The sequence below is a fragment of the Muntiacus reevesi genome, chromosome 3 (genome assembly GCF_963930625.1).
Source record: "Muntiacus reevesi chromosome 3, mMunRee1.1, whole genome shotgun sequence".
Classification (NCBI taxonomy): domain Eukaryota; kingdom Metazoa; phylum Chordata; class Mammalia; order Artiodactyla; family Cervidae; genus Muntiacus; species Muntiacus reevesi.
This window is the reverse complement of record NC_089251.1, coordinates 92,679,424-92,707,381: the sequence shown is the minus strand read 5'-3', so window position 1 is coordinate 92,707,381 and position 27,958 is coordinate 92,679,424. Positions and strand designations below refer to the sequence as shown.

General features: G+C 53.6%; 2 protein-coding genes and 2 long non-coding RNA genes across 15 annotated transcripts in view; 3 read left to right on the top strand and 1 right to left on the bottom strand.

Moving 5' to 3' along the window:
• The window catches only part of LOC136164545 (uncharacterized), a 68,135-nt gene extending 57,798 nt beyond the window's left edge, over positions 1–10,337 (bottom strand). For 8 of the 11 annotated variants that reach the window (XR_010662365.1, XR_010662366.1, XR_010662374.1 and 5 more), the window contains exon 1: positions 8,564–8,998. This is a non-coding gene — a long non-coding RNA (uncharacterized lncRNA). Of the gene's footprint in view, positions 1–2,582; positions 2,687–8,563; positions 8,999–10,244 lie in introns of those variants that run through there. The other 3 variants (XR_010662370.1, XR_010662372.1, XR_010662368.1) reach the window with 2 other exon arrangements.
• Positions 1,359–3,450, top strand: LOC136164544 (atherin-like). The gene is made up of 2 exons (XM_065929649.1): positions 1,359–1,594; positions 2,089–3,450. Exons 1-2 carry the CDS (start codon positions 1,414–1,416, stop codon positions 2,709–2,711), a joined length of 804 nt encoding a protein of 267 aa, XP_065785721.1. The 5' UTR covers positions 1,359–1,413; the 3' UTR covers positions 2,712–3,450.
• Positions 10,338–10,551: 214 nt separating the features above from the next.
• LOC136164547 (uncharacterized) lies at positions 10,552–27,369 on the top strand. 2 transcript variants are annotated; one of them, XR_010662375.1, is made up of 3 exons: positions 10,552–10,657; positions 25,572–25,641; positions 25,786–27,369. It is a non-coding gene; the product is annotated as an uncharacterized lncRNA (long non-coding RNA). The 2 variants fall into 2 exon arrangements; XR_010662376.1 differs by lacking the exon at positions 10,552–10,657 and adding an exon at positions 18,313–18,609.
• On the top strand, positions 12,503–17,327 carry POU3F3 (POU class 3 homeobox 3). Its single transcript, XM_065929648.1, has one exon. It carries the CDS (start codon positions 12,540–12,542, stop codon positions 14,040–14,042), a length of 1,503 nt encoding a protein of 500 aa, XP_065785720.1. The 5' UTR covers positions 12,503–12,539; the 3' UTR covers positions 14,043–17,327.
• Positions 27,370–27,958: the final 589 nt, after the last annotated feature.

Sequence of the window (27,958 nt, the reverse complement as noted above, 5' to 3'; positions counted from 1 at the left end):
CGAGGGTGGAGACACCTGCGTGGGGGCGGGGGAGCTCTAGGTGGCAGATATACATCTCCAGGCTGCACCGGCGCATTCTTCACCACCTCCTGCCCTGCCCTGCCCTGCGCGCGCACCGCACGCCCACGCACGCCGCCCGCGCACACGCACAGCCCGCAAGCGCGCACACGCGCGCACACACCCCCAACGCACACGTCGCGCGCACAGACACACACATACACACGCACCGATCACGCATGCGGCGCGCACACCTACTGACCCGGACACACACTCCGCACGAGCGCACACACCCCCACCGCGCACACACACGCTGCACACACCCCCGACACACACACCGATCACGCACCCACACATTCAGACCCTGACACACACACCCGGACACACACCCCGCACACGCACACAGGGGCGCACACCGCACTCACACACACACATACTCAGACACACATACCGATCCCTCGCACGCACGCACACCCGCCCGCACGCCGCTCCGAGCCGCTCTCCTCCGCAGGGAGGCCCCCAGGTGCCTGGCACTGCCTCGCGAGGGGACAGCGATGCTCTCTGGACTCCGGACCCAGCGGGCCGGGAACAAGGCGCTGCGCCGCGGGTTCCAGTGGGGGTTGCCAGGCGCCGACCGTAGAGGGGCCGGGAGCCGGGAGGAAGGGCCGGGGAAGAGCGGCCGGGCGCGCCCCCCGCCGTCCTCCTGCCCTCTACCCCTCCGCGGCCGCCGGGCCCGGCGCTGCCGTGGGCAGCGCGTGAACCCCACGCGGCCGGGCCTCCCGGGCTCGTCCGGCGCCGGCCTGCAGGGGGCGCCGCTCGCGGGGCCTTGGCCTCGGGCGCGGAGGAGGGGCCGGGTTGCAGGCGCCGAAGCAGGCTCGGCCCCGCGTCCCCGGAAGGTGCGCGGAGCCGGGAGGCTGGTGCTCGCCCACGGGCTGGTGACGGCGCTCTCACACTTGTCACCGCCTAGCCCGCTCTCGGTCGGGTCCCGCGGCAGGAGGGGGCATGGGCGCTCCCGGGGAGCCCGCCTCCTAGCCGGTGGGCTCCACCTGCCTGCTTGGAGCTCGGGGTGGGAAGGGGAGCTCGTCTCTCCGGCTTGGCCGCGCGGGGGCTTCGGAAAGTTTTCTACCACACGGAGGACGGAGGCGGAAGAAGCGCGAGCCTGCTGCCAGGCTGGGACAACCGGAAAGCACCAGAAGCGTCGCCAACCAGCAGCACCCCCGGCGTCCCCGGCAGTCACCCCCTTCCCTGGCCTGGCGGGCCCTGGACCGGGAGCCGGAGAAAACTGGCTGTCCCGCCGACCGCCTGGTGGGCTCCGCGCCGCGACCCGCGGGAAACGCGCACCCTGCGGGGTCGCTGGAAACCGACAGCGGGGTCACGATCCAGAGGAACGGAGCCGCGTCCTCGCAGGGCACGGGGATGGGGGGAGGTCCAGGGCCCCTGCAGATGCTCCAGGGGGGCACTCGGGCCGAGAGTGCCTTCGGAGCGGAACCTCGAACTCCAGGGCTGCCCACGTCCCTTTCTCACTCCAGATGTTCAGCTGAGCTCGGGGTGAGGACTGTCCCCCGTCCCGATCTAGACCCAGCAGCCAAGGCCAGAGGTGTGCAGATTTTTTTTTAAAGACCCACCCACATCTTATAAATGTGAGATTGTTATCAGACGGCCCAGATTACTTAAAGCGTACCATTTCTCCGCGATCCAATTTTATTAGGATTTACTCTCATTTGTGCTGGGCTTCTCTGGGGAAATAATGCTTTGATTAATGTAATCCTGGCCCAGGATCCGCCACATGCCCCTCGCCCCTCTCCCAGGAGAAAGGGCCTGTTTGACAAACAATAACAGCAGCAACTCTTGCAATCTGGCCCACACCTTCGGGGGCGGCTAGGAAGAAGGTAACACGCGATCCCACGCCGTTTGCTAAGTGCAAGGGTGAGAGGAGGGAGCGGGCTCTGTGAGGGGCGAACTTTCCAGACGCAAAGCCCCGGGGCTCCGAGGCGCGGGGGCTCCTGGAGAGGTACCCTCGATGGGTGCGCGCCTGGATCCTGTGCGCGCCCGCCCTCTGCTCGCTCCGACCGTCTGCCTCTTTGTCCCCAGCCACAGGCCTCGGCGACCGGGGAATCTGCGCACTCAGCGTGGGCAGCCCCTGGACCCAGGGTGCGTCCACAGCGCCCACGCGCGGCCCCCAAGCACTTCGAGAGCAAATCTTAGGGGAGAACCAGGCGCCGACCCGAGGCGCCCCGCCGCTGCCAGAAACCTGGAACCCGGGGCCGAGCCTCAGCGGCTCCCCTCCTCAAAGACGCCCGCACCCCTCCGGCCGTGCACACACGCACATAATGCGGATGCGCGGGGACCTGCGCTCGCCGCTGCGGCTGGCCGAGAGCGGGCGCCCCCTTCCCGTTCCCCTTCCTCCGGCGCCGCCCGGCCCCCGCCCCGAAGAACAGCTCAATTACGAAAGGAGCGCAGGAAGAAATCATGGGCTCCGAGGCGCCCGCCGACGCTCCTCGGGTCCCGGTCCCCGGCGCCCGGTCCCCACCCCCACCGTCCCCAGCTCGCGGAGGGCGGGGGCGCGGCGGGGCGAGGGGTCCTACCCTGCTCCGCCAGAACAAAGCCCACCGCGGGAGCTCGCGGCCGCGCACCGAGCCGGTGACAAAGGCGGGCGGGCGGCGCCGAGCTCCACGGCCAGGGTCCGGCGGCGGCGGCGGGAAGGAGGCCTCTAAGGAGATGCCCAGCCCTCCCCGAGCTGCGGCAGGTCGCCGCGGTGTCCCCGGTGGCCGGTTAGGGTGACTCAGCGTTTCCCTGCTCTCCATCCCGCACCCGCTCTGGTCGCCCTCCCCCCAGTACTGCTGGACCGGCTCTTCTCCGTCCCTCCCGCTTTCTCCCCCACCCACTCTTCTACCCTACTCTTTCTCCCCGGCCCTTTTGCTTTTAATCGCTTTCCATTTTTCTTTTTCCCTAGAAAAGGAAGGCTAATTCAACTTCTGAAGATCGCTCTGGGTGTTCAGATGACAGTCTCAAATTCCTTGAGGACAGTGTTTATGGAGACAAGGGGAGTAGTGGGTCCCCTTCATTTTATTATGCAAACGGTGCTCTCAATAATATAAAATGCAGTCTAAGGAAGCGGAGCTCGGCCTTGGGAACCCCACAAACCGCTGCCCTTGCCAGAGAACGGGCTTCGCAGGGTCGCACATCACAGCAGGAGGCGGGCAGGGGAAGAGAGGCCCCCAAGGCGAACGTTCCTAGGGAACGCCCCAGTCTGGCTTCCTAACCCTGGAAAGGAATCGCTTGCCAGATCCCAGCGCTGACATCCTAGAGTTTTTCAGGTTTAGAAGATTTTAGTAGTCACTGTTTTTCCAAGTGAATTTTTACTTGTTTCATTTCTGCGATGTGAATTTCAAATAAAAGGAACACAGCCTAAGCCATTTGGACAATACATGTCTTGACTTCCAGAGGTTTTCTGCACTCTGATATAATATTAAAATCTGACGTCTGACCAGCAGCACTGTAAGCTTGGGATCCTCCCCTTAGGCTCTACTGGGCAACCAAGCTCCCTACTTCAAAATCTGGGGGGAGGAGGTGGGCCTTCAAAACTGTAAGCAGACACAAAACTTTTAACTGGGGACTAACCAGCCCCAGTTTGCATGAAGCTACGGTGAGCAAGTTCTACTGCCAAAGTCTCTTTGCCAGATATTTCAGTGCTGAAATGATATTGCTGCAAACCAAGGAGTATCTGAAATAACAGATAGCAATGATGACTGGAACTGTATTCTGAAAGTGAACAAAACAGCCGACCTTTCTTGAAGACCCCCTAGGGCTGGTGGTCCAGGGTAGGGAGGGAGCAGGGCAGTGAAGTGGGAGTTTTCATATTCACAGGAGAGAACATGCTATAGAAGCAGCATTTGGGGAAAGTGCCCAAAAGAGCAGCCTCCAGCCTGATGAGCTGTGATCTGCACCCAGCTCCTCAGACAATAGCTAAGTTCAAGTGTCAAAAAATCGAATTAAAAAACACACACACAAAAAAAACCACCCAGAGGCACCCAAGTGTAAGAATTGTTTCCTAGTGTGCCACAAAGACTCATCCATCAGGGGACTACCTAGTTCCAACTCAGGAGAAGTTGTATAGGGAATCTGGGGGGTTCTGAGCCAAGGGTGTCCTCAAGAAAGAGAATTATTTCTGTTAAGGCCACAAGCTTGGGGGGAGCGGGAATCCAACCACCCCCCTGACAAAGCCGAGTTAATATTTTGTTTTTCAAAACACAGACAGAAAAACACCAAGTTGACCTTGGAATATTTTTCTAGCTAGACCTACCCACATGTTTTTGTTAATATATCATCATCGTCATTCCAATCCATCAGCTGGGCCCTCAGTTACCTAGCCCTTCGAATTTAAATTCTAAGAAGAACATTGTGGGGGCGGGGGATGAAGGGGGACAGGCCAGAATAGTCCATCATGTCGTGTCAGCCACGGCTTCCGTAGCGATTGGTAGCTTTCATTACCAGACTTGTCAGGTGCGTGAATGCAGCTACCATGGGCAAACTGTGGGAAATGGGCTGTTTTTAAAGCATACACTCAAGTGCCAACTTATCACGCCTTCTTAACTTAGGTCCCACAATCTGCGATAGTCTGTAGTTTAAAGCTTTCCTACAGGCATCAGAAGTAAAGCTTCTTGCTTTAGGGTGAGAGAGCACGTGTCTGACGTGATCATTGCTCCTTCCAGACCGTCTAAGAAAACCAAGTGCTTGCTCCTTTCCTACGGATCAGATCAGTCATTATCAAAGTGATACGAAGAAGAACGAGGGGGAGCCATTGGGACGCTTCCAAAAACTTAGCAAGACGGAGAAATAACTCACCCACCGCCAAGCCAGGCGACAAATGCTGTCTCCACCCAAAAGCTACTGTTGAAGAACCCTTCCCTTTGTATACGGCACACAGTGTGGGTAGAGAGTGTGTAGAACGTTTTAATTTGTAAATGCTAATGGCAGTGTGCTTCTACACTGCCACGGTATCCGAAGAAGCACTTTATTGCTCTCAAATGGGAGCAAGCGAGAGCTTGCTTGTATTTTGTACACTTGACCCAGGTAGTGTTCTTCATTCTCTCATTTGGCAAAAGCAAATTCACCATCCCCAATAATTAAAAGTCTGTGGCTTGGCCCGGCTCTTTGGATCTTAATTCATATCCATCTTGATTGTTTTCACCTCCAAATTGTTACGGAATGTTAACACGGTCTCTATAATATGTCAGTTCTCGAATTAACTTGTTGCTTTACCCAGAATTATTATTTTCTATTTCCTTTACTTTAGATAACCTTAAGAATGCAGATATCATGAAAAACAAGCTTTTCTTTTCTTACAGGCTTTTTTAAAAAGTAACTTTGCAAAAAAGGAACGTACGCAGCAGCCAAGATAGGAACGATCCCAGATCTCCTGAAAAGTGATACCGAAAATCACACTCCAAATATGTAGAGTCCTTAACCATTGTTTTGCAAAATGCCCGGCTAAATAGAAAACTTGCCTTTTTCCTTAGTAATTTAAAAAATGCATTCAGCAGCTCAGGGCATGCAAAGTGACCTAGAGCTTTGAAGCACTGGTCTAGTGCCTGTGGATCTCCCCCAGAAATCTTTTGTCTGAAATGTCCAGAGAGCTGAAGAAAAAGCAATGTTTGGGTTCAGATTACACGTTTCTTCCATTTTCTACTTTGTGCTGTTTGCACAAACCTGTCTGTACATTTCCTGACTCTAAATGTGAGAGCTGGCGGATAAAAATCCTGGAATTAAAATCTTTTTCAAAGTGCTCCCTTGCATATGTTACTCACATAATCTCCAACCCTCCTAGATGAAATACCACTTACATCCAAACCTTGACTTTCGCAAGTTAGTTTCAAAGAAAAACTTCTGGCTGGATGCTGGCTGGCTTAGAGTCAAGTTCGAAAGAATAAGGTGTCTTTCCCCCTCCTGCAGAGCCCCCAGCCCAGGGCCCTTCCTCCAGGCTCCGAGACACACAGGTGCCCGGAGCTGCTGAACCGTGGAAACCAGCTTCTCACTTCCAGTCACTCACAGCTCCCCTTTCTGAGTCAAGCTTTCCAAATCTCCTTGGGAAAACTGTTAGTGACAAACTGACTAATTCCTCAGAACCGGGTAGCATTTGCCCTTCACTAATTTAGGAAGTTTTCCTTGAATCTTTTCATCCTTCACCACAATAAAGTTCAGTCTTCCTTGGCCATATCTAAAAATCTCTAAGGCGGAAACCCTGAGTTCTGTGAAAACTTTTCTGCAACTGCATTAAGTCGTATTGTGCTAAAAAGTTTCAAGCCCACAGTGACCTCTTACCGTCGGCTATTTCATATTTCCTTTTCCCTAACAAGCCCTTTCAAGGATAAATTCAGAGTCTTGCCACAATCAGAGGAGGTGCCAAGATTTAAAGATGCCTTTATATACCGAATGGAGTAAAAGAGATCCAGGAAGCCTGGACTAAGTCTCCAGGAGCTGGGGTCTTATTTAGAAGTCAAAGCCTGCCTCAAGTTGAAGACTGTTGACGGTTTAATAGATAATACCTTTAGAATACATCTTTCTCTTCTTGACTGTTTCCCCAAAGATACAGCCTGAAAGGTAACCTATGGAGTGGGTTTACCGCCTACCCCTAAGAATTTTGCGCAGCGTTTCGGCTTTCACTGCCCAACTCTGTTTTCCATACTTATATCCTCTTCACAGAAAGACATGGAGGAATACTGTTTTAAGCCGGTTTTCCTTTCCCAGGCCATTTCACAGATGGGGCTGAGTGGGAGATGGGGCAGTCATTGTCCCCCTATTTTAAGGCCCTGTGTTATGCACTGAACTCGCTCCTGGTTGTGAATATGCATAGAAAGGTAGGGACCATTTGTGCATTTGGCAAGCTTAGCTTTTGAAAACAGCTACATTTTACAGCGTACCTGCTAAGACGAGTCAGCGCGCCCCCTGCTGACAAGTCAAGACTTCGACTCCTGAGCACTTCCAAAGTTTATTTTGTTCAGTAAACCGTGTCATATAAAATTAACAACAACCAATAAAATTAGCTTATATGTTTCAACTGTAAAAGTCCAAAACAAAATAAAGCTAGTTTTGGTGGCGCTAGAAATCTCTAGCTTGGCTTCTTCTCTTTGGCTGAGCCACGGTCCTTTTATCTAAAGCCCAGTGCACAAACATATAGCTTAATGTGGCCAGTGTTCTTCCTTTTCTTTCTCTCTCTATGGCAACCAATATGCTCTGCTCAGAAATGTTCCCCATCAAGGAAACAAATGATCTTCAGGGAGCAGCTCTATATGGCATCTGGTCCAATGGAGCACAGAGAGTTAACCTCAGTCAAAAGCGACGCTGCCAAGCACGCAAACAGGGAGTGGAAAACTGGCGATCCTTACCCCTCCCCAACTGAAACCTCTTCCTCCCTCCTGACAAGCCATTTCATTGATTTGGCATCAACTGTTTCCAGAGAAATTACAAATTTCCAATTGCAAGGTGTTCTGGAGACAAAAGTGCAATCATATTCCAGCTATTTGATGCTACTACCCCACCACCATCACCACTCCAGAGGCTCGACTTCCTCTAAAAAGAACAAAACCAAGAATCTTTAGCATCCTCTCCAGCCCATTTCACTAAAGTAAGGTGCTCACACGGGCTTGGACTTGGCCTAGCTAATTCCACCATCCAATTTTCTCTAATTATCTGCAACTAGCAAGTAACTGTACCCTTCATTTTTACTAAAAGCCAGGGGCCAGAGGCAAGGGGGTGGGGTGGGGGGAAGCAAGGGCAGCTGTCAAGAATAGCAAACACAGTAAACCACTAAAGCTCCAGCCTCCTTTGGGAATAAAGTGTAGGGTGTCCCGGTTAGTTTTGATTGATCACCCTCTTTCTGATGGACTTTCACTGCCGAGTGGAAAGGCTGCAGTTTGCCGCCTGCTCGCCAGACGCGGCGATAACCAAGGGGGCACCGACTTCCTGCCTCCTCTTCCTCCCCTGCTCCTTCTTCTCCACCTCTCTGCCCTCCCTTTGCCAAGCCCCCCCTCCTCACTCCACCCCTCTTCTCCCAGCAGGAGTCCCCCACCCCAATCCCAGGCAGGCACACGTAGTTCAACACCTCAGCATCAGCTACAGAAAAGGGGCTTCTTCCCCTCTAGTCCAGATTCTTTGGGGGACCGGGGGGGGGGGGGGGGGGGGGGGGGGGAGAAATTCAAAAGCAAGAAATATGTATACTACTGCGTGCTTCATCATCACTTCTTTTCTGGGGCCTTCCTGTTTCCCTAACAATCAACAATTAAAATTAATAACACTCTCCTCCTCCTCCCCAGGAAAAAAAAAAAGTAAAGTGCCTTGGTGTGGCGATCCCTGGAAGGAGTCCACCTTTTATGTAATATTTTCGGAGGGCTGGGTTTTTGAACTCTCCCCCCAACACTGTTCCTCTTCCTTCCTTCAAAACAGCTGCCCGCGAGCCCTCTCTCGTCCCAAGCCCTGAAAATAAGCCCCCAAGCCTACGAGAGCCTACCGAAAACGAAAAGGAGGGGCAGAAACGAGAACGCAGGGAAAGAAAATGAAAAACACTTACCGAGCAAACTTCCAGGATTACATTTTAAAATAAAGGAAGAAGTTTTATTTTAAAAAAATAAATAAGGTGACTGGTGGGGGGAAAAGACATATTCTCAACTCCCCAGAAGCGGTACCTCCTCAGCCTTCTCTTTCCTCTGACTCCTCTAAGCCCGGCTCTCCACTCGTCTATTATTTTCACCAAAATATATGAAAATGTATGCAAATGAAAGTCAGCACTAACTGTTCTCCCCTTGTTATATACTTTGGATTTTTTTTTTCCAGACAAAACAATCACACTCGGCAGAGGGAGGGGGCGGATGGGTGGGGCTGGGGAGCGACTGGAGAACTAAGTACGCGGAGGCGGAGGACCGAGGGGACCCAGCTCGCAACAGAAGTGCATTTCTGATTTCGAGGAGCACGGCGTTTTGGGGGGCTTCCCGTACGCGCACACACCCTCCTTGAAAAGAAAGAAGTGGATGTGTTTGCGGAGGCGCTCTCCCGTTTCATCAGGCCACCTGAGACTGCTTTTGAAAGCGTGTACTGTGAAATTCATAGCGGTAATTTAGACAAAATCCTCACTGTATATTAATGAAAGGGGCCCCGTGGCTCTGTTCCTACCCTCCCCATTCAGTGTAAACAAAACCACGAGACTCTCTCGGATTTTGAGTCGGATCCAAGCAAAATCGGCAGGAAAGGAAAACACGGGGTGCTGGCACCGACTATTCAAACGCCTGCACCTGGAGATCTCAGATTTATTGAATGAAATCTGTGTTCCATCTTCCATATATACATACACGCATACATAAATAGGAAAGGGAACCTTAAGGGCACGCAGAGGTAAAAATCCGTTCTGTCTGGGGTTTGGTTACCGCTGCCCTTCAGATCTATACCTTTGCAATAATGGATCCCCTAAAACCCACCTAGGAGGGCATCTCTCCCCCTGCACGCAGGAGAGGGACCACATCACACACAAGTGCTCCGCGCCCACCATTCATCACGAGACCTCGCAAGGGCTTCAAGGCTGCGGCTAAGCTGGGGAGCTCCAGACCTAACCGAGCAACGCACCCACCCACCCCCCCACCCCCCCGGAACTAACTGCGCGCGGCAGAGGAATTATTCGCCGGAGAAGGGCAGCCCCCAGCACCCCATCAGCTCAACGTCTGCGTCCAGGGCGGCCGGGTGCGGGGTGCACGCGCACGCACACTCATTAGGGACGATGTATTTATTGAATGTCCGAGTCGGGTTAGTTCACTGGAAATCCCCGAGGAGGGTTCAATTTGCCCTTGTTTTCGTTGCCACTTTCTCTTTTTTCTTGGTTCGCTGAGGCTCCTCTGTGCAGCGTTTCCGCTCGGCCGCGTCCCCCACCCCCGCTCCTCCCGCCCACCCCGCGCGCTCCCCTCCTCCCGGCCCCCTTAACTCTTTCCGCCGGGCTAGACTGCGATCGCGCTCCCCGCCGCCAGCCCCAGCCGCGCAGCAGACCATCCGAGGCCGGAGAAACAGAGAAAGCCCCCACCGTGCCTAAGAATAGTGAGCCCAGGCGAAATACCACTAAAAGCCACCGCACCGAAATAAAGAAACGCACACCCGCACCCGCGCCCGATGAGAGCGGTGGAGGGCGCGCCTGGCGGCCCGCTCCCCTAGGCCGCTCCCGCTGCGGCGGGCTCCCCGACGCCTCGGGGCGGGTGGGGGGACACACTTACGGTGTGTCTAGGGGGGAAGGTCGGCCGATCTCTCCGCCGCCCGTGGGCACCCCCGACTCGCAAGGGCACGCGCGCTCCTCGCAGGAATCCCGGCGGAGGGGCGGGGGAGGAGAGGCGGGGGTGGGGAGCGCGCGGCGGGCTGCGGTCCGTCTCGCACGCGCGGGCCCCGCGCCGGTCCCGGGCTGCCGGTCTCCCAGGCGATGGCATCCGAGACCTTAAACAAAGGGGGCCGCCGCCGCCGGCGCGAAGCGGCTGCGGAAAGTCGCGGTGGCTGATTTCCAAGGAGCGTGGCTGCGACCCGGGCTTTCGGCGCCGCGAGCTCCCTCTTCCCACCCCCGCCTCGGTAGGGACGGGAGACGGCCAGTGGAGGGAGAAGGGAACTTTGAAACCGCTGGGGACACGGCTGCCTATAGGTATTAGCGTGAATGGCGCGTCCTTGCCGCGCGCGGTACCAATCTCCGGGATGCGGTGGGGGAAGGGGAGGGCGGCACAAGGCAGTGCCAGGTGGACTGTGGAGGTTGCTATTTTTCGCGATTTTTCTCTCTACGATCTCCTTGTGACTCCCTCCCTCCCCTGCCTGGCCCCCCTACCTCACCCCCGCCGTCTCTCCCTTTTCTTCTCCCCCCCCCCCCCCGCCTTCCCAGACCTATCGCGCTGCCCACAGCCCAGGAGGGATGGCCAACGTCTCGGCCGGACACTAAGAGTTAAGATGTGGCGGAGGGGGCGGCGGGGGAGGGGCGGGGAGGAGAAAGTGGCGAGCGGGAGGGAGGTGGCTTGGGGAGGGTAAGGGAGGGGGAACGACAGATTTCCAGCTTCTACGACGCTCTGCCTAAATTAAAAAGCAACCAATCGGAACCGCCGGAAGGGGGGCCGCGCGTCCTGAGCCAGTCATTCCGGGGCTGCCAGTCACCCAGCGGGTAGCCAATCAGCGGGGGCCCCGGTGCTCGACTTCCTTGTGTTTGGGAAAGTGTGGTGGTGGGTGCGCGCTCGCGGCGGAGGGTAAACATTCGACAGTCCCCACTCGGAGAGGGAGGGACAGAGAGAGGACTGTCAGATCGGAGCCGAGCCGGCGGGCGAGAGAGGGAGAAAGAGAGAGAGAGAGAGAGAGGGAGGGAGAGGGAAGGAGCGAGGGAGAGCGCGCGAACCGGGGCGCACGGCGAGCTCCCCCGGCAACTCCGCTCCGGCACGGCCAGCGCGCGCGCCGTCGGTGCAGCCTCCGCGCCGTGCGTCGTGCCCACTGGAGTTGGTTGTGTATCAAGGATCCCCTATATGCACACACACACCTCCACCTCCACCAATGCACTCTTCTTCTTCTTCTTCTTCCTCCTCATCCTCCTCCAGACCTCTGCTGGGAAAAAAATAAAACACCAACCCCAACCGTCAGCAGCAAGGTAACAGAGAAACGCGACCTCGTGTTTTCGCCTGTGCAGCCTTTTCCTTGTTATATTTGCCTCCTACTCTCTGCCCAAAAGGAAAGATGTCCCATCAGACTGTGACTGTCGTGAGGAGAATGAAAGAGGACTCTTGTTTCAGAGGCAACCGAGAGCTCCGGCAATAGCAACTTCAGAGCAATGCACCAGCGCGAGAAGTTTTCCTAGGACAGAGCAAAGTCGAGCCGAGAGGACCGGAGGGGGAGAGCGGGAGCCCGCGTCTCCGCTCGGCACGCGAGCGGCCAGCACCACCACGCCTTCAAGGACAAAAAAAGTTTTCCTCCTCCAAGGGGAGACGAGTGAAGGGCGTTCCCGAGGAGGCGGCGAGGAGCGGCCGATCGTCCGCGCTGTGGTCCAGCAGAAAGGAGCGGCTTCTTTTCTTTGTTGCCTCCGGTGAAGTCGCCACTTAGCAGGTGGACCGGGCCCTGCGCCCCGGGCAGAGTCCGCGCTCGCCCGAGGACCGGAGAAGGAGGAGCGCCGGTCGGTGCGCCCGGCCCGAAGAGCCCCGGCGCAGGCCCGCGCCCCTCCCGGAGAGCCCCGCTGGAGCGAGCCGCTCGCGCCGGGGCTGGGGGGCGGCCACGACCCCCCCTGAGGGGGGCGGCCACGGAGCGCGCCCCGCCGAGAAGCGAGCCCCCCTCCCCGGAGCGCGGCTCCTGCGGCGGCGGCTGCTGACCAAGGCCGGCCAACGACCCCCGCGCCCTGCCCAGCGGCCTTGCAGCTGCACCCGGCGGCCGCGGCGGCGGCGGCGGCGGGGCCGGCGGGGGCCCGGGGCGGGGGCGGGGGCGGAGCGGGGGGAGGCGGCGGGAGGCGGGGGGGCGCGGCGGCGGCGGCGGTGGCGGCGGTGGGGTGGCGGGAGCGGAGCGGCATGGCCACGGCGGCTTCTAACCCCTACCTGCCGGGGAACAGCTTGCTAGCGGCCGGCTCCATCGTCCACTCGGACGCGGCGGGGGCCGGCGGCGGCGGGGGCGGCGGGGCTGGGGGCGGGGGCGGCGGGGCTGGGGGCGGCGGGGGCGGCATGCAGCCGGGCAGCGCGGCCGTGACCTCGGGCGCCTACCGAGGGGACCCGGCCTCCGTCAAGATGGTGCAGAGCGACTTCATGCAGGGGGCCATGGCCGCCAGCAACGGTGGCCATATGCTGAGCCACGCGCACCAGTGGGTCACCGCGCTGCCCCACGCCGCCGCCGCCGCCGCGGCAGCAGCCGCCGCCGCCGTGGAGGCCAGCTCGCCGTGGTCTGGCAGCGCGGTGGGCATGGCCGGCAGCCCCCAGCAGCCGCCGCCGCCGCCGCCGCCGCAGGGCCCCGACGTGAAGGGCGGCGCGGGGCGCGAGGACCTGCACGCGGGCACCGCCCTGCACCACCGCGGGCCCCCGCACCTCGGGCCGCCGCCGCCGCCGCCGCACCAGGGCCACCCCGGGGGCTGGGGGGCCGCTGCCGCCGCCGCCGCCGCCGCCGCTGCCGCCGCCGCCGCCGCGCATCTCCCGTCCATGGCCGGCGGCCAGCAGCCACCGCCGCAGAGTCTGCTTTACTCGCAGCCCGGGGGCTTCACGGTGAACGGCATGCTGAGCGCGCCCCCGGGCCCGGGCGGCGGCGGCGGCGCGGGCGGCGCGGGCGGCGGTGGCGCGCAGAGCCTGGTGCACCCAGGGCTGGTGCGCGGGGACACGCCCGAGTTGGCCGAGCACCATCACCACCACCACCACCACGCGCACCCGCACCCGCCGCACCCGCACCACGCGCAGGGGCCCCCCCACCACGGCGGCGGCGGCGGCGCGGGGCCCGGACTCAACAGCCACGACCCGCACTCGGACGAGGACACGCCGACGTCCGACGACCTGGAGCAGTTCGCCAAGCAGTTCAAGCAGCGGCGCATCAAGCTGGGCTTCACGCAGGCCGACGTGGGGCTGGCACTGGGCACGCTGTACGGCAACGTGTTCTCGCAGACTACCATCTGCCGCTTCGAGGCCCTGCAGCTGAGCTTCAAGAACATGTGCAAGCTCAAACCACTGCTCAACAAGTGGCTGGAGGAGGCGGACTCGAGTACCGGCAGCCCCACGAGCATCGACAAGATAGCGGCGCAGGGCCGCAAGCGCAAGAAGCGGACCTCCATCGAGGTGAGCGTCAAGGGCGCACTGGAGAGCCACTTCCTCAAGTGCCCCAAGCCCTCTGCGCAGGAGATCACAAACCTGGCCGACAGCCTGCAGCTCGAGAAGGAGGTGGTGCGGGTGTGGTTCTGCAACCGGAGGCAGAAGGAGAAGCGCATGACGCCGCCGGGGATCCAGCAGCAGACGCCCGACGACGTGTACTCGCAGGTGGGCCCGGTGAGTGCCGACACGCCGCCGCCGCACCACGGGCTGCAGACCAGCGTGCAGTGAAGGCCCGGGCGCCGCCGCTGTCACCCCCGCCGCGCCCGCTGCGCCGGGCCGGGCCGGGCCGGGCCGCCCTCCCCTCCGCCCAAAGACAGGCCTGCCCGCTCTCGGGGGAACAGAGAGGGGCGCACCGAGGAGACGCTGTTTGAAGTCCAAGGAAGGAGGGGCGAAGCAAGCGAACAAAGCCTACGAATGCCCTGACAGTTTTATATACACGTAGATGGCAAAACCGAGAGAAAAAGGGGCGATCCTGAGGTCTCTTTCTACTGTGGTGGTGGTTCGTTTTCTTGGTTTTCTTTTTAAAGAAGGGTGGAGATGCCAAGCGCACCAAAACTGCACTCTCGAGGTTTTTCCCACCCTGAGAAGTCCTACACGGCGACGGTGGATAGCACTTAGCACCTGCCTCGTCCTCTCCTCTTAAAAAAAAAAAATTTTTTTTTTTTTTTTTTTAAAGCATACCCTTCCCTTCCACCCCCTCTCTCCAAAGGGCCCCCTCCAGCCTGGAGAGATCCACCATAACTTTGTTTCCTGAGAGCGACCTGAAGGCCTGCAGGGGCACCGGGTTTAATCAGAGGTGACTCTGTGCTCCCGAACCCCGTGATTCTTGTCCATATTAAAGTCATTTGGGGACAAACAAATTGACTATGAAATGGGAAGGCGAAAAAAAAGAACACTACAGAAGACAAGAAATATATATATATATATATATATACACACACACATGTATTCACAGCTTCTGAAATTAACAAACTGATAGTAAAGCCAAAAGAAAAACAATACCTATCGTCAAAGTAACCTTGGAAATAAAAGTATCAAGAGAGAGCAGAGGGACAGGGACGGGCGAGGGAGCAGGAGATGCCCACCGGCCAGTGAGAGAGGCCCCGGCGCATCCCGGCCCGGCCGGGCGGACTGGCCGCCAAGCGAGGCCTGGCCACCAACTCCGGCCTTATCTGCTGCCGCTCCGGTGGACGACGCCTAAAGATGCCACCGCTAATATTTTTTTTATTAATATTTTTTATTTTTTATTTCTGGACTGACTCAGATGGAGGGATTTAGAGAGACAGCACTTGTCGGGACTCCCGCCTTCACCCGTCGCCGACTCTGATTGAGTGGGCGCTGTGGACGTGCTGATACATACTGCCGTTTCCATGCAGTGTTTTTGGTAGGTTTTAATAAACAGACTTTTCAAAAGACGGCAATAGAGAATTGTTAGATCCGTTGTTGATCTAAAAATATTTGCTTTATATTTTCATTAAATGACTTCTTTTAATATTTTATTCAGAATACTTATGAACTGCTGCAAAACGGTAATTTATTTTTCCCCAGATCTTGTATTACGTGTTTTTTTCAGACGAGCACAAATCAAAATGAAATGAAAATATGGACAGTTGCTAGGTAATAAGGGTATCTTTTGATGTGATTATTTGATTGTAATTTAATTTGAGTAGTGATTCCGTAAGAGCTGATCGAGAAAATAAATTTGTTAGAATGAAATAGTCTGTGTCTGATGCATAAACACTGTGTGGGAAAGAAAAAGTCCTTTAGAAAATATTTTTTTACTAATGCAACTCCTTAAGGGATAGCGCTGAGGGAGCAGAGTCTGTTCCACCTAAGGCATATTTGCAAATCTAGAATAAAAGACGATGACAGAAACAGATAGTCATTGACATAGTAGTCCCTCCTTGTTAGCCTGTTAATTTCACAATATTCCCCCTCACTTAATTTTAGTGAGTGTTTTTAGTGTTTGTTTGGGGTTTTTTTTAGGTGAAATTGTCTAAATGCTAGTCCTTTTGCCCAGAGATACCTGTGTCTTTTATCATCTTTAGCAGAATGTTGGACTACATCCCCAGTAAAAAATGTGCCAATTGGTTATTAATGGTTAATACAGAGTCTGCCCCATACCACCAAAGTTTAGCCTTTCTTTTTCCACTCATTTCCTCCCCCCCACCACCCCACCATATTACTACATCTCTTTCCTCTTTTTTCTGAAGACTAACAGTTGTGAAGAATAGCTTACAAGTTGATGAAATATTTTTATATAACTTACTTCCCATGAATAACTATATGTAATTAATTATAAATTATTAAGCCGTTTGGGGAGGGTTTTGCTTTGTTTTTCTTAATGATGGAAGAATATTGCTCTAACATCCTGATTATGGTCCACACTGCGTTACCCTCAGTGTGAGTACCAGCTTAGACTTCAGAGTCTAGATTTCTGTGTTTTGGCCTTTCCCCAGTATGATTCTATACTTTCTTTACTGGTGCTGGGGGTTTTCACTTCCTGCTCATTCTCTAGATACATCCTGCCAGTGGTCACATTTATCAAGTTAACATATCAATATTTACAACATGGGAAAATGAAAGTGTAATGCCTCAGGTTGTAAGGAACAAGACGAAGAAGTCTCTGTTGAGTCCTTTTGTAGCGTATTTTTAAAAACAAGTATTTGGGGGTGATAAAGCAGTGATTTGTATAGATTAATTTCCCCCTAATCTCATTGAGCTGTCACTCACTTTTTCTTCTCTCATCTACTCCGTCTCCCTGTAACATCGATGCACGAGTTTAAAAAAAAAAAAAAAACAGAAAACTGTGTGAGCAACAAGGAATAGTTATTTCTTCCAGACAGACCCTGTGTCACTTTCATAAATCAAGCCCAGCCAGATGGCCGTGTATTGGGTTGCATTATTTTAAACACCAAATCGTACTAAAAATCACAATCATTTTGATTTGTGAAATCTGAAAAAGGCCATATTTATTAAACAGAGGGCAAGGAAAAAATGAAAACAAGAAACCACAATTTACTTTTCTTTGCCTTCTTGGTTCCTATTTCTCTTGCTATTGTAATCTCTGTGCCCAGCAGATTTACAACCTGGGGGAGACGTGGGGGGGGCACAAACTTCATCAATTTTTGAGGGTCTGTGTGCAGGGGCAAGCACAGAAGGCCTTATTGGAAAGCTGAGGGTTGGGTGTGGTTGTTTATATTGGGTGGAGGCTGCTGGCCCATGAGGTGAAATCCTATTTTCCCTTCAGGACTGGTAGTGGTTGATCAGACAGAGAATGGGTCTATTTCAAAGGTTAGGAGGCATTTGCTTACTTGATTTGGCTGACAACAAAAGAACTAACATTGAATTTCACACTGTTTTCTATTAAAAAGTAACCATTGCTGTTTACTTTGGAAGAAGCTCTGATGTAGAGGTAGAAGAATTCAGAGAAGCTGGGAATGATAGTCCATTTTATTTCATTATTTTGTATTTTTTTAAAGTGAGCTCATGCTTGCACTCCATATTTTTTTTTTTTTAAATCAACCTTTTGAATGTATTTACAAAATGAAATTCGTGGTTGGAAAACAAAAGAGGGCAGATACAACTGATCAGTTTTGTGCTAAGGCTTATATTGTTACACATGTAAATAATGAAAACATTGTTATATATCACCAGATCTTTTTAATGAATTTGGTCATTGTGTTCCTTTGTAGCGCAAGTGTCTTGTGCTTCTCAAGTGTCCATTTGTTTCCTCCATTTCAACCCACCCCCACCTCCCCTTCCAACCCAGAGGAGTGACAAAGTTCTGTTCCATCAATCTGGCTAATCCTGAGCTAGGCCCATTTATAGTTTGCAGTCTCCTGTGGTTTCTGATCAGTTGTCCAAGCCACAGCCATCTCATTCACCCAGCCATCTTCCCCTGCAAGTATGGGCGATAAATCATTCAAGGTGTATTTAAAATAGTCACTTTGCTGTTGTTGCTTTGCCTTTTTTTTTTTTTTTTTTTTGCTTTAAGTACTTACCCAAGGACTACTTCTTTGTTCCAAAACAGAACTATTCATTATTGATCTTAGAGATTCCCTCTGCTTTCCTGTAGCTCACAGTGTTTGCTCATCACCATGCTCATAATCTGTTTTGTATGAATGGTTTTCAACATTCAGAGAATAATCGGTTCTAATATTAAATGCAGTATATGCTATTGATAGTTTTATCGATAAGTGTAATATTTTAAATAATTTTAACAATTAAATTTGTTTTTTAAATTATATATTTGTAAAGTATTTATCCTGTTGGAAGCAACAATATATTGTTGTATTTATTCGTTTATTTTTATAATAAATGATCAACCTCTTCAAGCTAAATCAAAAATGACACTTTTATATATTTATACAAAATGCATTTTAAGAGATGGGCATATTTGCACCAATTTGTATGTAAATAGAGTGAGATCCATCAATAACTTGTAGCTCTCAGGACTAAATTGAAGGAAGAAACATTCTCTCCACATGGAGTTTAGTTTGCCCAAGTTCCAGGGTAATTAATCAAACTCTAAAATGCATGCAACAAGTATTGGCACTGGATGCAGACTTGAAATTAATTATTTAGGAGGTGGACCTGGTTTTTTTCAAGGCAGAAGGATAGAAATGAGAGAATCCAGTTCTTTCATGAATGCACGTGGCTGACTGGACCTATTAGAACAGATGCGATGTTTCAGTGATAAAACCTAGTACCTGACTGTGCTCAGACGCCTGTGGTGGGGAAGGACATTGAAGGAAAGTTAAAAGCTCTTAAGTTCCCGGTGATCAGAAGCAAGGTGACGTAGAAAAAGGAATTTTGTTATGTGTTTTGTTTTGTAAATAGATCCTCTTAAAGTGTTTTTGAGTGCAGACTCTCTCTCCCCGAGTCTCAGTACAGGTGTGGTGATGGTGTTGGTGGTTGCAGCCGGCGTTGCTGTTGTTGCGTTGTGAGAGTGATACTTGCAGGAAGTGTGGGGGCATCCCTCAGCTGTCCACGTTCTCTCGGTGGCTTGGTCATCTCAGTTGCTCAGGGCGGCCGTTCCGAGGAAATCGGGGGGCTCTGGGTTTGCCTCCAGAACTTTCCAGACTAGGAGAGGAAGCAGTGCGGAGGCTGGAAGAGACGGTGGGGGCGGGGGCGGCGGAGATAGCGAGAGGGCTACTTGTGTAATAAGATTCTTTGATTTTGTTAGCCTGGCTCATGGCCTATTAATTAGATTACTCTCTCTTTCATTCTTGATTTCACATCCGTGTTTGTTCCTGTCTCCTAAAATGTGGGCGCGAGCGTGGCGAGCAGGAACCAGTGATGTCACTGCCGGCCGGCGGCGGCCGCCTGGCCTTCTGGAGGGCTCCGGGCCGCGTTCTTTCTAAGTCGGGGCTTCCTCGAGGAAGAGTCCGTCTGGAAGTGACCTCAGAGGGGTCTGGGAAGAGGGCAACTGGCAGCGCCGCGGCGGCCGGGTGTGCGCGGGCCGCGGGCCCCGGGGTGCGGCCGCGGGGAGGGGGCTGCGCGGCGGCCACCCGGCCTCTCCACCCTGGCATCTAGGACCGGCCGCAGGTGGAGGTGGGGCTCGGAGGAGCGCAGGAGGGTGAGGCCCGGCCCAAGGCCTCCGGCTTCAGACGCCCAGAGTCCCCCGGGAACGCAGCGCGGGGGCCCGGCGCCCGGGTGGGGCGGGGGCGCTCGTGGGGCGGGGGCTGGCCCGACCCTGCCCGGCCCGGCTCTGCGCGGCGGTCCGGCCGTAACAGCTGCGGACAGTCCCACAAGCTGTTTTCCTCGTGGCGACCATTCAGCAAAACGCACGATCCTTTCTCAAAGATTTAAATTTCGCGGATGAATTACCATACACCGGTTGCTTAGCAACTAAATTCAAGCAGGGCTAAGAATATGCAAGCTTTTTGTATTCTCATTAATAAAAATGCCACTCTGACACAGCAGCCCGACTTTGGATCACTGCAACTTCTGTAAAAGCCGTAGGAGAATACAAACCGATCCTGCCATTTAATTACAGATCAAAATGGCTTGAAACGCGATGTTTTGTTCATCTATCTTCCTAAAAGCGATGTAAAAAATAACGGCTTTTCAAGAGCAGTAGTAAATTCTTTTTTTTTTTTTTTTAATGGAGTTGTCTATCGGGGTTACTGATCATTGTCATCTGAAACTTTTGGAAACAGGTCGAAATATCCCACTTCAGCAACATTTCTGCTCTCTCCCTAGCCCCATCCTCTGATGCTGCGCTCCATCCCCAGCCAGATAATAACAATTAATATCATAATTCAGGACCAACTCGGGCCTCAGGAGCCCTTGAGACGAAGGACAGTTGGCCGAGCAATCGACAAAACCAGTAGCTGGCGAAAACCTGAGAACTTGAGGACCAAGAGAAATATGAACTTGTGGAAGTTCCCTGGGAGGGCTGGGGGCTTCTGAGCTCAACGTGGCTCAGGCTGCGGGAGCCTGGACACCGCGTCTGGGAAGGCACGGGATGGAAAGGAAGGTCTGAATCCCTGTCCTGCAGGTTTGCGGATTTTCCCTTCTGGGCCCGGCCTCTTCTGCCCAGAATTCGGTGACCGTGGAGCTGAGAGGGCTGAGCGCAGGGCCTGCTGACCGACCCTCTCCAGTCCCCGCGCCCAAGGGCCCTGGAGGAAAAGTAAAGACGCAGCTGAACCCCGGGTCTCCAAGGACTGGGCCTGCGCCGGAGAGCAGGGCCTGGGGTTTCCATTGTAGGCACGGTGTGTGCCTTCCCGAAGGGTGTCTCCTACGGAGGGGATGCACAGGGTCCAGCCCCGGGCTGCAGTTCGAGGAAGGAGGGGGAGCAGAGGTCAGCGGGGCGGTCCCGGGGCGCAGGATGCTGGGCGGGAGGCCGAGGCTTGGTAGAGTTTGGGCCGCCAGGCCTGGCCGGGAGTGGGGAAGGCAAGCGCTCCACGAAGGCTGGGGTCAGCCCCGTCGCGGCCCCCTCCCGGGGCGGAGGGTCCCGGGCCAGCGCGGCGACCCAGAACGGGCGGTGGGAGAGCGCGGTGCCGGGAAACAGGGGATGCTGGGCGGCGGATGGGTGTCCAGGCCGCCAGCCAGGAGGATCGCGCCGCCTTCGCCTCTGAAGCTGCCGCAGGAGGCAGTGGTCAGCTCTAAAAAGATGGGGGGCGACCGGGGAGCGGGGTGGGCAAAAGTGAAACTCCCCATATTAATTCCAGCAGCATTCCCAGGGAGCTATCCCCCCTCCCCATCGCACTTTAGCGAAAGTGAGAACTGAGAGATCACTTTTCCTGGACCCTGCAGGATCACAGCTGCCTCAATTTAACCCGATTTCTTTCTAATGAATATTTTTGAAAAGTGGAAATTAAACCAAAAGTTGAATATTTGCTATATTAAGTGCCCAGAGGCATCAGAGTCCTCAGGAAAACGTACATAATAAACAGGAAGCCATTTATTTACAAATATAATTGCCCTCGACAAGCCACATTCCTTGTACGTAATTCATTAATGGAATTTGTTCCTTCTCCTGCCTTTGGAAAGAGAAATTTTAGCTTTTAAAAATATCTGGGTCTGGGGAGGGGAGGAAGAATGGTTAGTTTACCTGTTCCTAGGAAAAGAAGCAATAGTGTCTGGGCCAATTCCTGTCTGTAGAGATGTTAAATAGTATAAAATATCTTTTAAAAGACATGGGGAGGCCTTTGTGTGTATGCGTTTTTTACTCTTCAGAAAATTAAGTTTGTTGGCAGTGGTTTCTGTCACCAGAGTTGCCCAGTGAAACTGCACTGGTAACTTAACCCTAGTTGGAGGTGTGTGTGCACGCATGCGCTTGTGAACAAAACTAAACTTTAAATAACTTGAGCTGGCTGAGAATATAGCAAAATCTGACTGTAAACCTCACTTAGTTGCCAGAGTTTTAGAAATGTCTGTGGCAATGTGCCTGCTGCCCTCGATCCTTCCTGACCAGAGTCATACCTGGGGATGGTGCTGGTTCTCAGTTTTCTTATCCCTGGTGTAAGCCAGTGTCATTTCCTTGGAGAGCTGTGTCTAGTCTTCATTAATTGGGGATGCTTTCTCTAAGGGAGCTCCTTCCCCAGCGAACTGGGAGAGGAGCATCCTTCAGGAGAGAGGTGATACCCAAGGGGAGGATGAACCCAGTGTGAGTTCCCCGGGTGACCCAGGGAGTAGTGAGTAACCGTCAGAAGCACAGGTAGGTTTGGAGCTTCCTGAGGCCCCCCAAATGAGACATTAACAGAGGACATAAAGAACAAGAAGTGATTTCCACTTTTCATTGTAGCTACAAAATAAGGGGATGAATACTGAGAGGAAGGCAAACGCATCTTTTTAATTCAGAAACAAAAACAAAAAGACCAGGGCTGTTTTGATGAAGAGCTTCCTGGGAGATCCAATATTAGTTCTGTCCGGCAGAACTGGCTCCCTCCTGGCTGAAGGCAAGTCCATTTAGTTGACTGGAACACTGCAGACTGAAATAGAAGAGATACTCGCACTGAAATATCAGGTGCACACACCTGCCACCCTCAGTCCACCCAGGTTCAAGCAGGCCAGCTTGGAGGTGTGAAGGGGTCCTTCCACTCTGCCCCTGTGACAGTCTCGGAGGGAGACAGTCTATTCTTCATTCCTGTTTCCAAGGTTGAAAACTCTCTAGCAGAGTTTAAAATGAAAAATAAATTAGGTCTAATTAGTAAGTACAGTATCACCCAGAAACGAACAATATGAAAACAAACATCTTACGAACTTGGGTTTGAGGCTGTATAGGTTACAACAATCTGTGAACGAAACACCACCTAGAAACAATTTTTCATTAACATTTGGGGAAAAAAATCTTTCAAACTTGCTCAGGCTATCTTACTGATTGTGTTTTATACCCCTACAAGATTTTTTCCCAACAGGGCTTTAAAATGCTTCGAACCTGATGTCTTTAGCTCTTCCAGGAACTATTTTAACGAGAGAGGGAGGCTAAGCAAATAGCCTTAGGTCCAGTGAGGGGAGAGGAGGTGGTGGAGACTCAAGGCTCAAGCCTGCAGCCCACACCTAAAATGGGAGTTTTGATTTTCAATGCTGGGAAGTGCCTCACAGCTCAGCACTCCCTACATGTGTACCTGAATTCATAGGCTGTCCTCTGTTTATCAAAAGGCAAGGCCTGCAGGTCTGTAAGCGAGGCGGGTGGAAGTGAAGAGAGAGACCAAAGATGGATCACTTACCTACCCTTTTGTCCCTGGGCCTGAACTGGGGCTTCAAGGGTGGGGGTTGGGGTGGGGGGGGGGACTGGGAAGCCCCCCCAGGGAACGAAGTCTCCACCTTTATTTACATCACCCCCATCCCAGCCAGAAAGCCAAGTGCTAGTGGACTGGAGCAAATTGGTAACCAAAGGAATCCCTGTGTGCGTGTGTTATATAACGCATAGAACTTTCTGTGGGGATAGGCCCTCACCCAGGTGACTATGTGTAGGCAGAAAGGCCTAGAAAAAAGGAATGAAGACAGATTAAATGGAACAACTGTGAGAGATGGGAAAAGTGTGACCACGTACGATGATGCATGCAAGCCCATGTGCATGGAAACAGTCATAGCTTGCACCTCCTCTGTGCCTGTGCTGGAGCATCCTTTAAACACCCTGCCTCTAGCTGTATTCTGGCTGAAGAGAACTTGTGCCTAATCTGGAGGCTGGAGGAGAACCTTCCTACCTAGGAACATCCAGACCCTGGCGGCCCTGGAGCCCTTAGGAGCCAACCTAGGTCCCAGCTGTGTTATCCTCACCCCGCCCTTTTGATCAGAATCCTCAAATCCTGACTGTGGGAGAGCAGGTTAGCCCCTGCCCACGGTCCTGCGGTGCGCACCCGGTCACCTTGGCCTGGGGCAGTAGAGCAGCTCTTTCACCAGCAGCGGGAGGTGGCCTGCTGCCGCCCGAGGTCACATCCAAAAAGCCTGTTTTTCTGGGAGAACCTCGCCCCAAAGGCGAAGGTGGTGCAAACCGTGCTCATTTGCCCCCAAGCACCAAGGGGAGACGTACCCCCCGGGGGACCAGCACTTGGCAGGGGGGATGTGGAGCAGGACAGTTGATCCGGCAGCTCCCCTGCACCGGGCCCTCTCTGCAGGAGGGAGCAGGGGGAGGTGGAGGTGGTGGGCCCAGGAGCTGGAGCCGCTGACAGGCAAGCAGGCTGCCGAAGCTGTAACAAAGGATTTGTGCCAAAGTAGCACCAGGGATCGCCAGAGGATTGCACACCTTCCAGGCGTGTCCCCAGCTCCTGAGACAGGAGTCCCTTGATTGCCCCTGGGGCTCTGTGGACGTGCCGGGGCTGTACGTGGTGCGGGGCCCGCCGCACGGATTCTCCACCTCGGCCCTGTGCTCCTTCCTGCAGGCCACCTCGGGGCTGATCCCCGGGCGGGCGGGCGAGCGCTGGTCTTGTTGAGCAAGCACCTGGTTGTCCCGGGAAGGTGCTGGGCTGTGGTGGGGCCTAGGGGTGCCTGGATGCCAGGCGGCGAGGCCCGGCATGACCCAGCACGCCAGCGCGGCCTGGGCCTCCAGCTGCTGGGGGTGGGGGTGGCAGAACACACGGGATGCCAACCTGTGCCCTAGCCCCAGGGTCTGGAACAGTTCAAGGCAGCACTGGAGAGTGGGTGGGTGGGTGGCTGGGGAGCGGGAATACCTCCAAGTTCTGTGACTTCACCCTAACTGTCCCCACTGACTTCCCTGGGAACTCGGGGGGCTTAGAATGAGACAGGCAGGAAAAGAGCAAAAAGCTCAGGGTCCCAGTTGAGGACACAGAAGCAGGTGGAAGTACCCACCACGGGCAGAGGCGTCCCTGCACCGTGGGAGCACAGAGTGGGTGATGAAGGCAGAACCTTGGGAGAGAGGTGGGAGGGGATGTAATATGTGGATATGTGGTCAGTGGCCGTCTCTTCACTGGCAATGGTTGCCGACCTGAGCACCCCATGGCCAGCACCCATCTTTCCAGGCCTCCCAGCCCCCAAGCTGCCCAGAGCAGAGCACCTGCCAGAGTCGGCTGCAGCCCTCAGGCCAGGCCTCCAAATGCCCCAAACCACCCTCACCTCCTCCCGCTGGCCTAGGCTGGGCTGGGGCTGCGACCCCACAAACGGCCCCTGCAGTGCGGCCTGCTCGGAAATTCCAGCCAGTCAGCCCAGCATGGCGAGAGGGCTGGAGGCAGTGAGTGACACTGGCTCCTACCCCTGGCTACGTACAAGTGCAAATGAGATGCATTTTGGCTGATCAGTCCACTGTATTTTCTGCAACTTAATGTGTCTACGTCTTGTCAACTCCTCTAGTCGGGAAGAATAGCAGAAAATTTTACAGAGAATGTTTTCTGTGTGTGTGTGTGGTTTCCAGCTTCCATTCCACCCAGGGGGATGGGTGAGAGAGGAGGCGAAGGGGAGGCTTGCTGACATGAACAACATTTGTATAAACCCTCCTCAAATGCAACTTCCAGCCACAAACAAGAAAGGAAAAGGAGATGGGAGTGGGTTACAGTGGCTGACAAGAAACCTTGATGAAACTTAGGTGGGTCTGGCGGGGAAAAGTTTCCAGCACTGTTTTCAAGAACAAAATTCGACTATATTGACTTGGGGGGAGGAGACAGAGCAAACCCCTTCCCCCCGGCTAACCTATCTTGAACCATGTGTTTGGGTCGTTTAGTGGAGGCTTATGGCGGGGGCAGTTTTCTGACACCAAAGGAGCCCTATGTGAGTAACGTGTTTACTGTCCTCTTTCTATGTCACTTTCAAAACAATCTCTAAGTGAATAAACTTGCCTCCAACTCTCACCAGAATCCCCCACCACCAGGTTTCCTGGGAAAGCAAGTTCTCTCAGACCTAGATGATGCCGGCCTTCTGTGAGGTAAGGTGGGAGTGATGGGTGTGGGGGTAGGCCTCTGGAATCTGCCCAGGCCACCTTTGGGGGAGCTTTCTTCCAGCACGGAGCCCTGGGACCCTGGCAGGACACAGGGCCAGCTCCAGCCTCCACTCATGCCTCTCTTCACAGATATTTGCTGTTTCAGACCTGTGTGCAGCCGACCCCAGCAAAGGAAACAGCAGATTTCCTGAGCCCTTTGCCCCAGCCCTGGCCTGCTTCGCTACCAGCTGCCAGGCCCTGTGGTAGGCACGGCCCACACTGCCCGGCTTCTGGGAGCTGTATGCCAGCCTCTAGCCCCCTCTTCCGTGGGATTCTCAGGGTCAGCAGGGAATAAGTTGTTGACAGGGGAGCTATCCTGTTAAGGTCTGCCTCTGGGATCACCTGCCCACTCCCAGGGGTGGTTGCAGCTCTCCTTGGAACCACAGGGTCTCATGGGGGTGGCTGACAGCCTGAGCCGGGCAAAAGGAGCCCCCAGCGAGGCATGCCACAGGCCCACTTCATTCAGATGTGGTTTGGGGACCCGTCAGTTGTCCAAGCTGACCCCGCACCATCCAGTTACCTGTGGGGGATCCTTTCTCTGCTGTATTCCTAGGTTGAGGTGTGAGATATCCTCACTGCAGGGCAATTAACTCTAACAGAATAGAATGGGGCGGAGTCACATGCTTCACAGGGAGAGCAGGGGCGGCCAGGCACTCTCAAACCATCCCCACATTTATGCTCCTTAGCCGAGGAGTCTGCTGGTCAAGAGCAGCTCAAGTTTCCGCGTGCAGCCTGGGCATTATACCACCCTGGTAAAGACATCAGAACCAGGTGTATGCTGCTGCTTTGGCTTTCACCGGGAGCCAGCAAAGAGCTGGGGAGATGTCCTTAACACATTCACTGCCCCAACTCTCCCAGAGTCCCAACAGGCTGGCTGGAAGGGCTGAAATCTTGGCAAGGAGCAGAGGGGAGGGACACTTCCAACTGCCCCCTTGCTGAGCCTGCCTGCCTCATGGTGGCTGGTCAGGGCCCCTGCAAGCTGCCCTGTCCTCTCACTATGAATTCCCAACAGCAATATGTTCCCTCCCTCCCTCCATCCATGCCTCATCCTCCCATACCAGAACTGAGCATGGATTTCCATTTGGGATAAGAAGGGGGTGCCATTAAAGAGGCAAGGAGGCTGGTGAACCATCCTCAGCCTCAGTAGCTTTTTCACCAAGCAGATGACTCTCACTCAACTTTTCATTTGAACAGTCACTCAGGCTAAAACCATGCGAATCCATGAGCAAAAAGAAAAACTGAAACCAGGACCAAGTTCCTTATTTCTCCTTTGCCCCCTGAGTTCACCATCCCTCATTTCTTCAACTCCCAGCCATCTTGATATCCATGACCCCAGCTGAAGATTTAAAACACTTGTTTCTTAAAATCGTCCAGGGCTCTCAGCATTTACCAGAGTAACTGGAGAGAGAATGCACCCTCCCCTCCTAGCCTGCCCCCCAATTCTGCATCCTCACCAAATAAACACCACGATCAATTACACTTTGCATCACTTCATTCGGCCAGAAATGAAGACTTCGTTATCTACCAGCAGTAAACATCGACTTTACAGAAAGAAATAAATTTGACTCTGACCATGGTCTACCTCCTTGGAGAACTCTTTGGGAACATCATCTGTCTTCTTACCTCCTTTACTGGGGTGGTGTGCTGTAAAGATCTGATGTGGCAGAATTTTGAAACGGCTTGATTACCTGGAGCTGGGTTTGGAGTCCTCAACTCCAGTCATTAGTATACAGTCATTAGTAGTCATAATTGGTATTTAATTGCTTGATCAGATGGGGGCTTTACTGGTGACCAGATTTAGTTTCCCCCAGTAGAAGTGGTCCAGGATCAGCAAAGGAGAATTTGCAGCAACTTTTTCAGGCAGAAGGAAAGTACTTGTGATATATTTGCAGACATGTGTCTCACACATTTTTTTTCCTGCCTTTTGTAAACTAAGAATAAACATTACAGATCTGGGTTTTAATTTATCCAGATGAGATCATCAAGTACCTAGGAGATTTCATATATATGTGTGTGTTATATATATATATGTATATATATATATACACACACACTATAGAATATACATATACACACACTGTAGAATATATATACACAATAAAATACATATATACACACACATTATAGAATATATATACACCAAAAGAATACATATATATACACACTACAGAATATATGTGTGTATTATATATGTATATATCATAAAGTACCTAGGAGGTTTCATACACACACACTACAGAATATATAAATATACACACACACT

What these genes read in the sequence shown, in the direction of transcription:
- LOC136164544 (XM_065929649.1), top strand. Translation starts at nt 1,414, where the DNA reads ATGGGGGGAGGTCCAGGGCCCCTGCAGATGCTCCAGGGGGGCACTCGG. An exon ending in CCCAGCAGCCAAGGCCAGAG is followed by an intron (nt 1,595 to 2,088) that starts GTGTGCAGATTT and finishes CTTTGTCCCCAG; the next exon opens with CCACAGGCCTCGGCGACCGG.
- POU3F3 (XM_065929648.1), top strand. Translation starts at nt 12,540, where the DNA reads ATGGCCACGGCGGCTTCTAACCCCTACCTGCCGGGGAACAGCTTGCTA.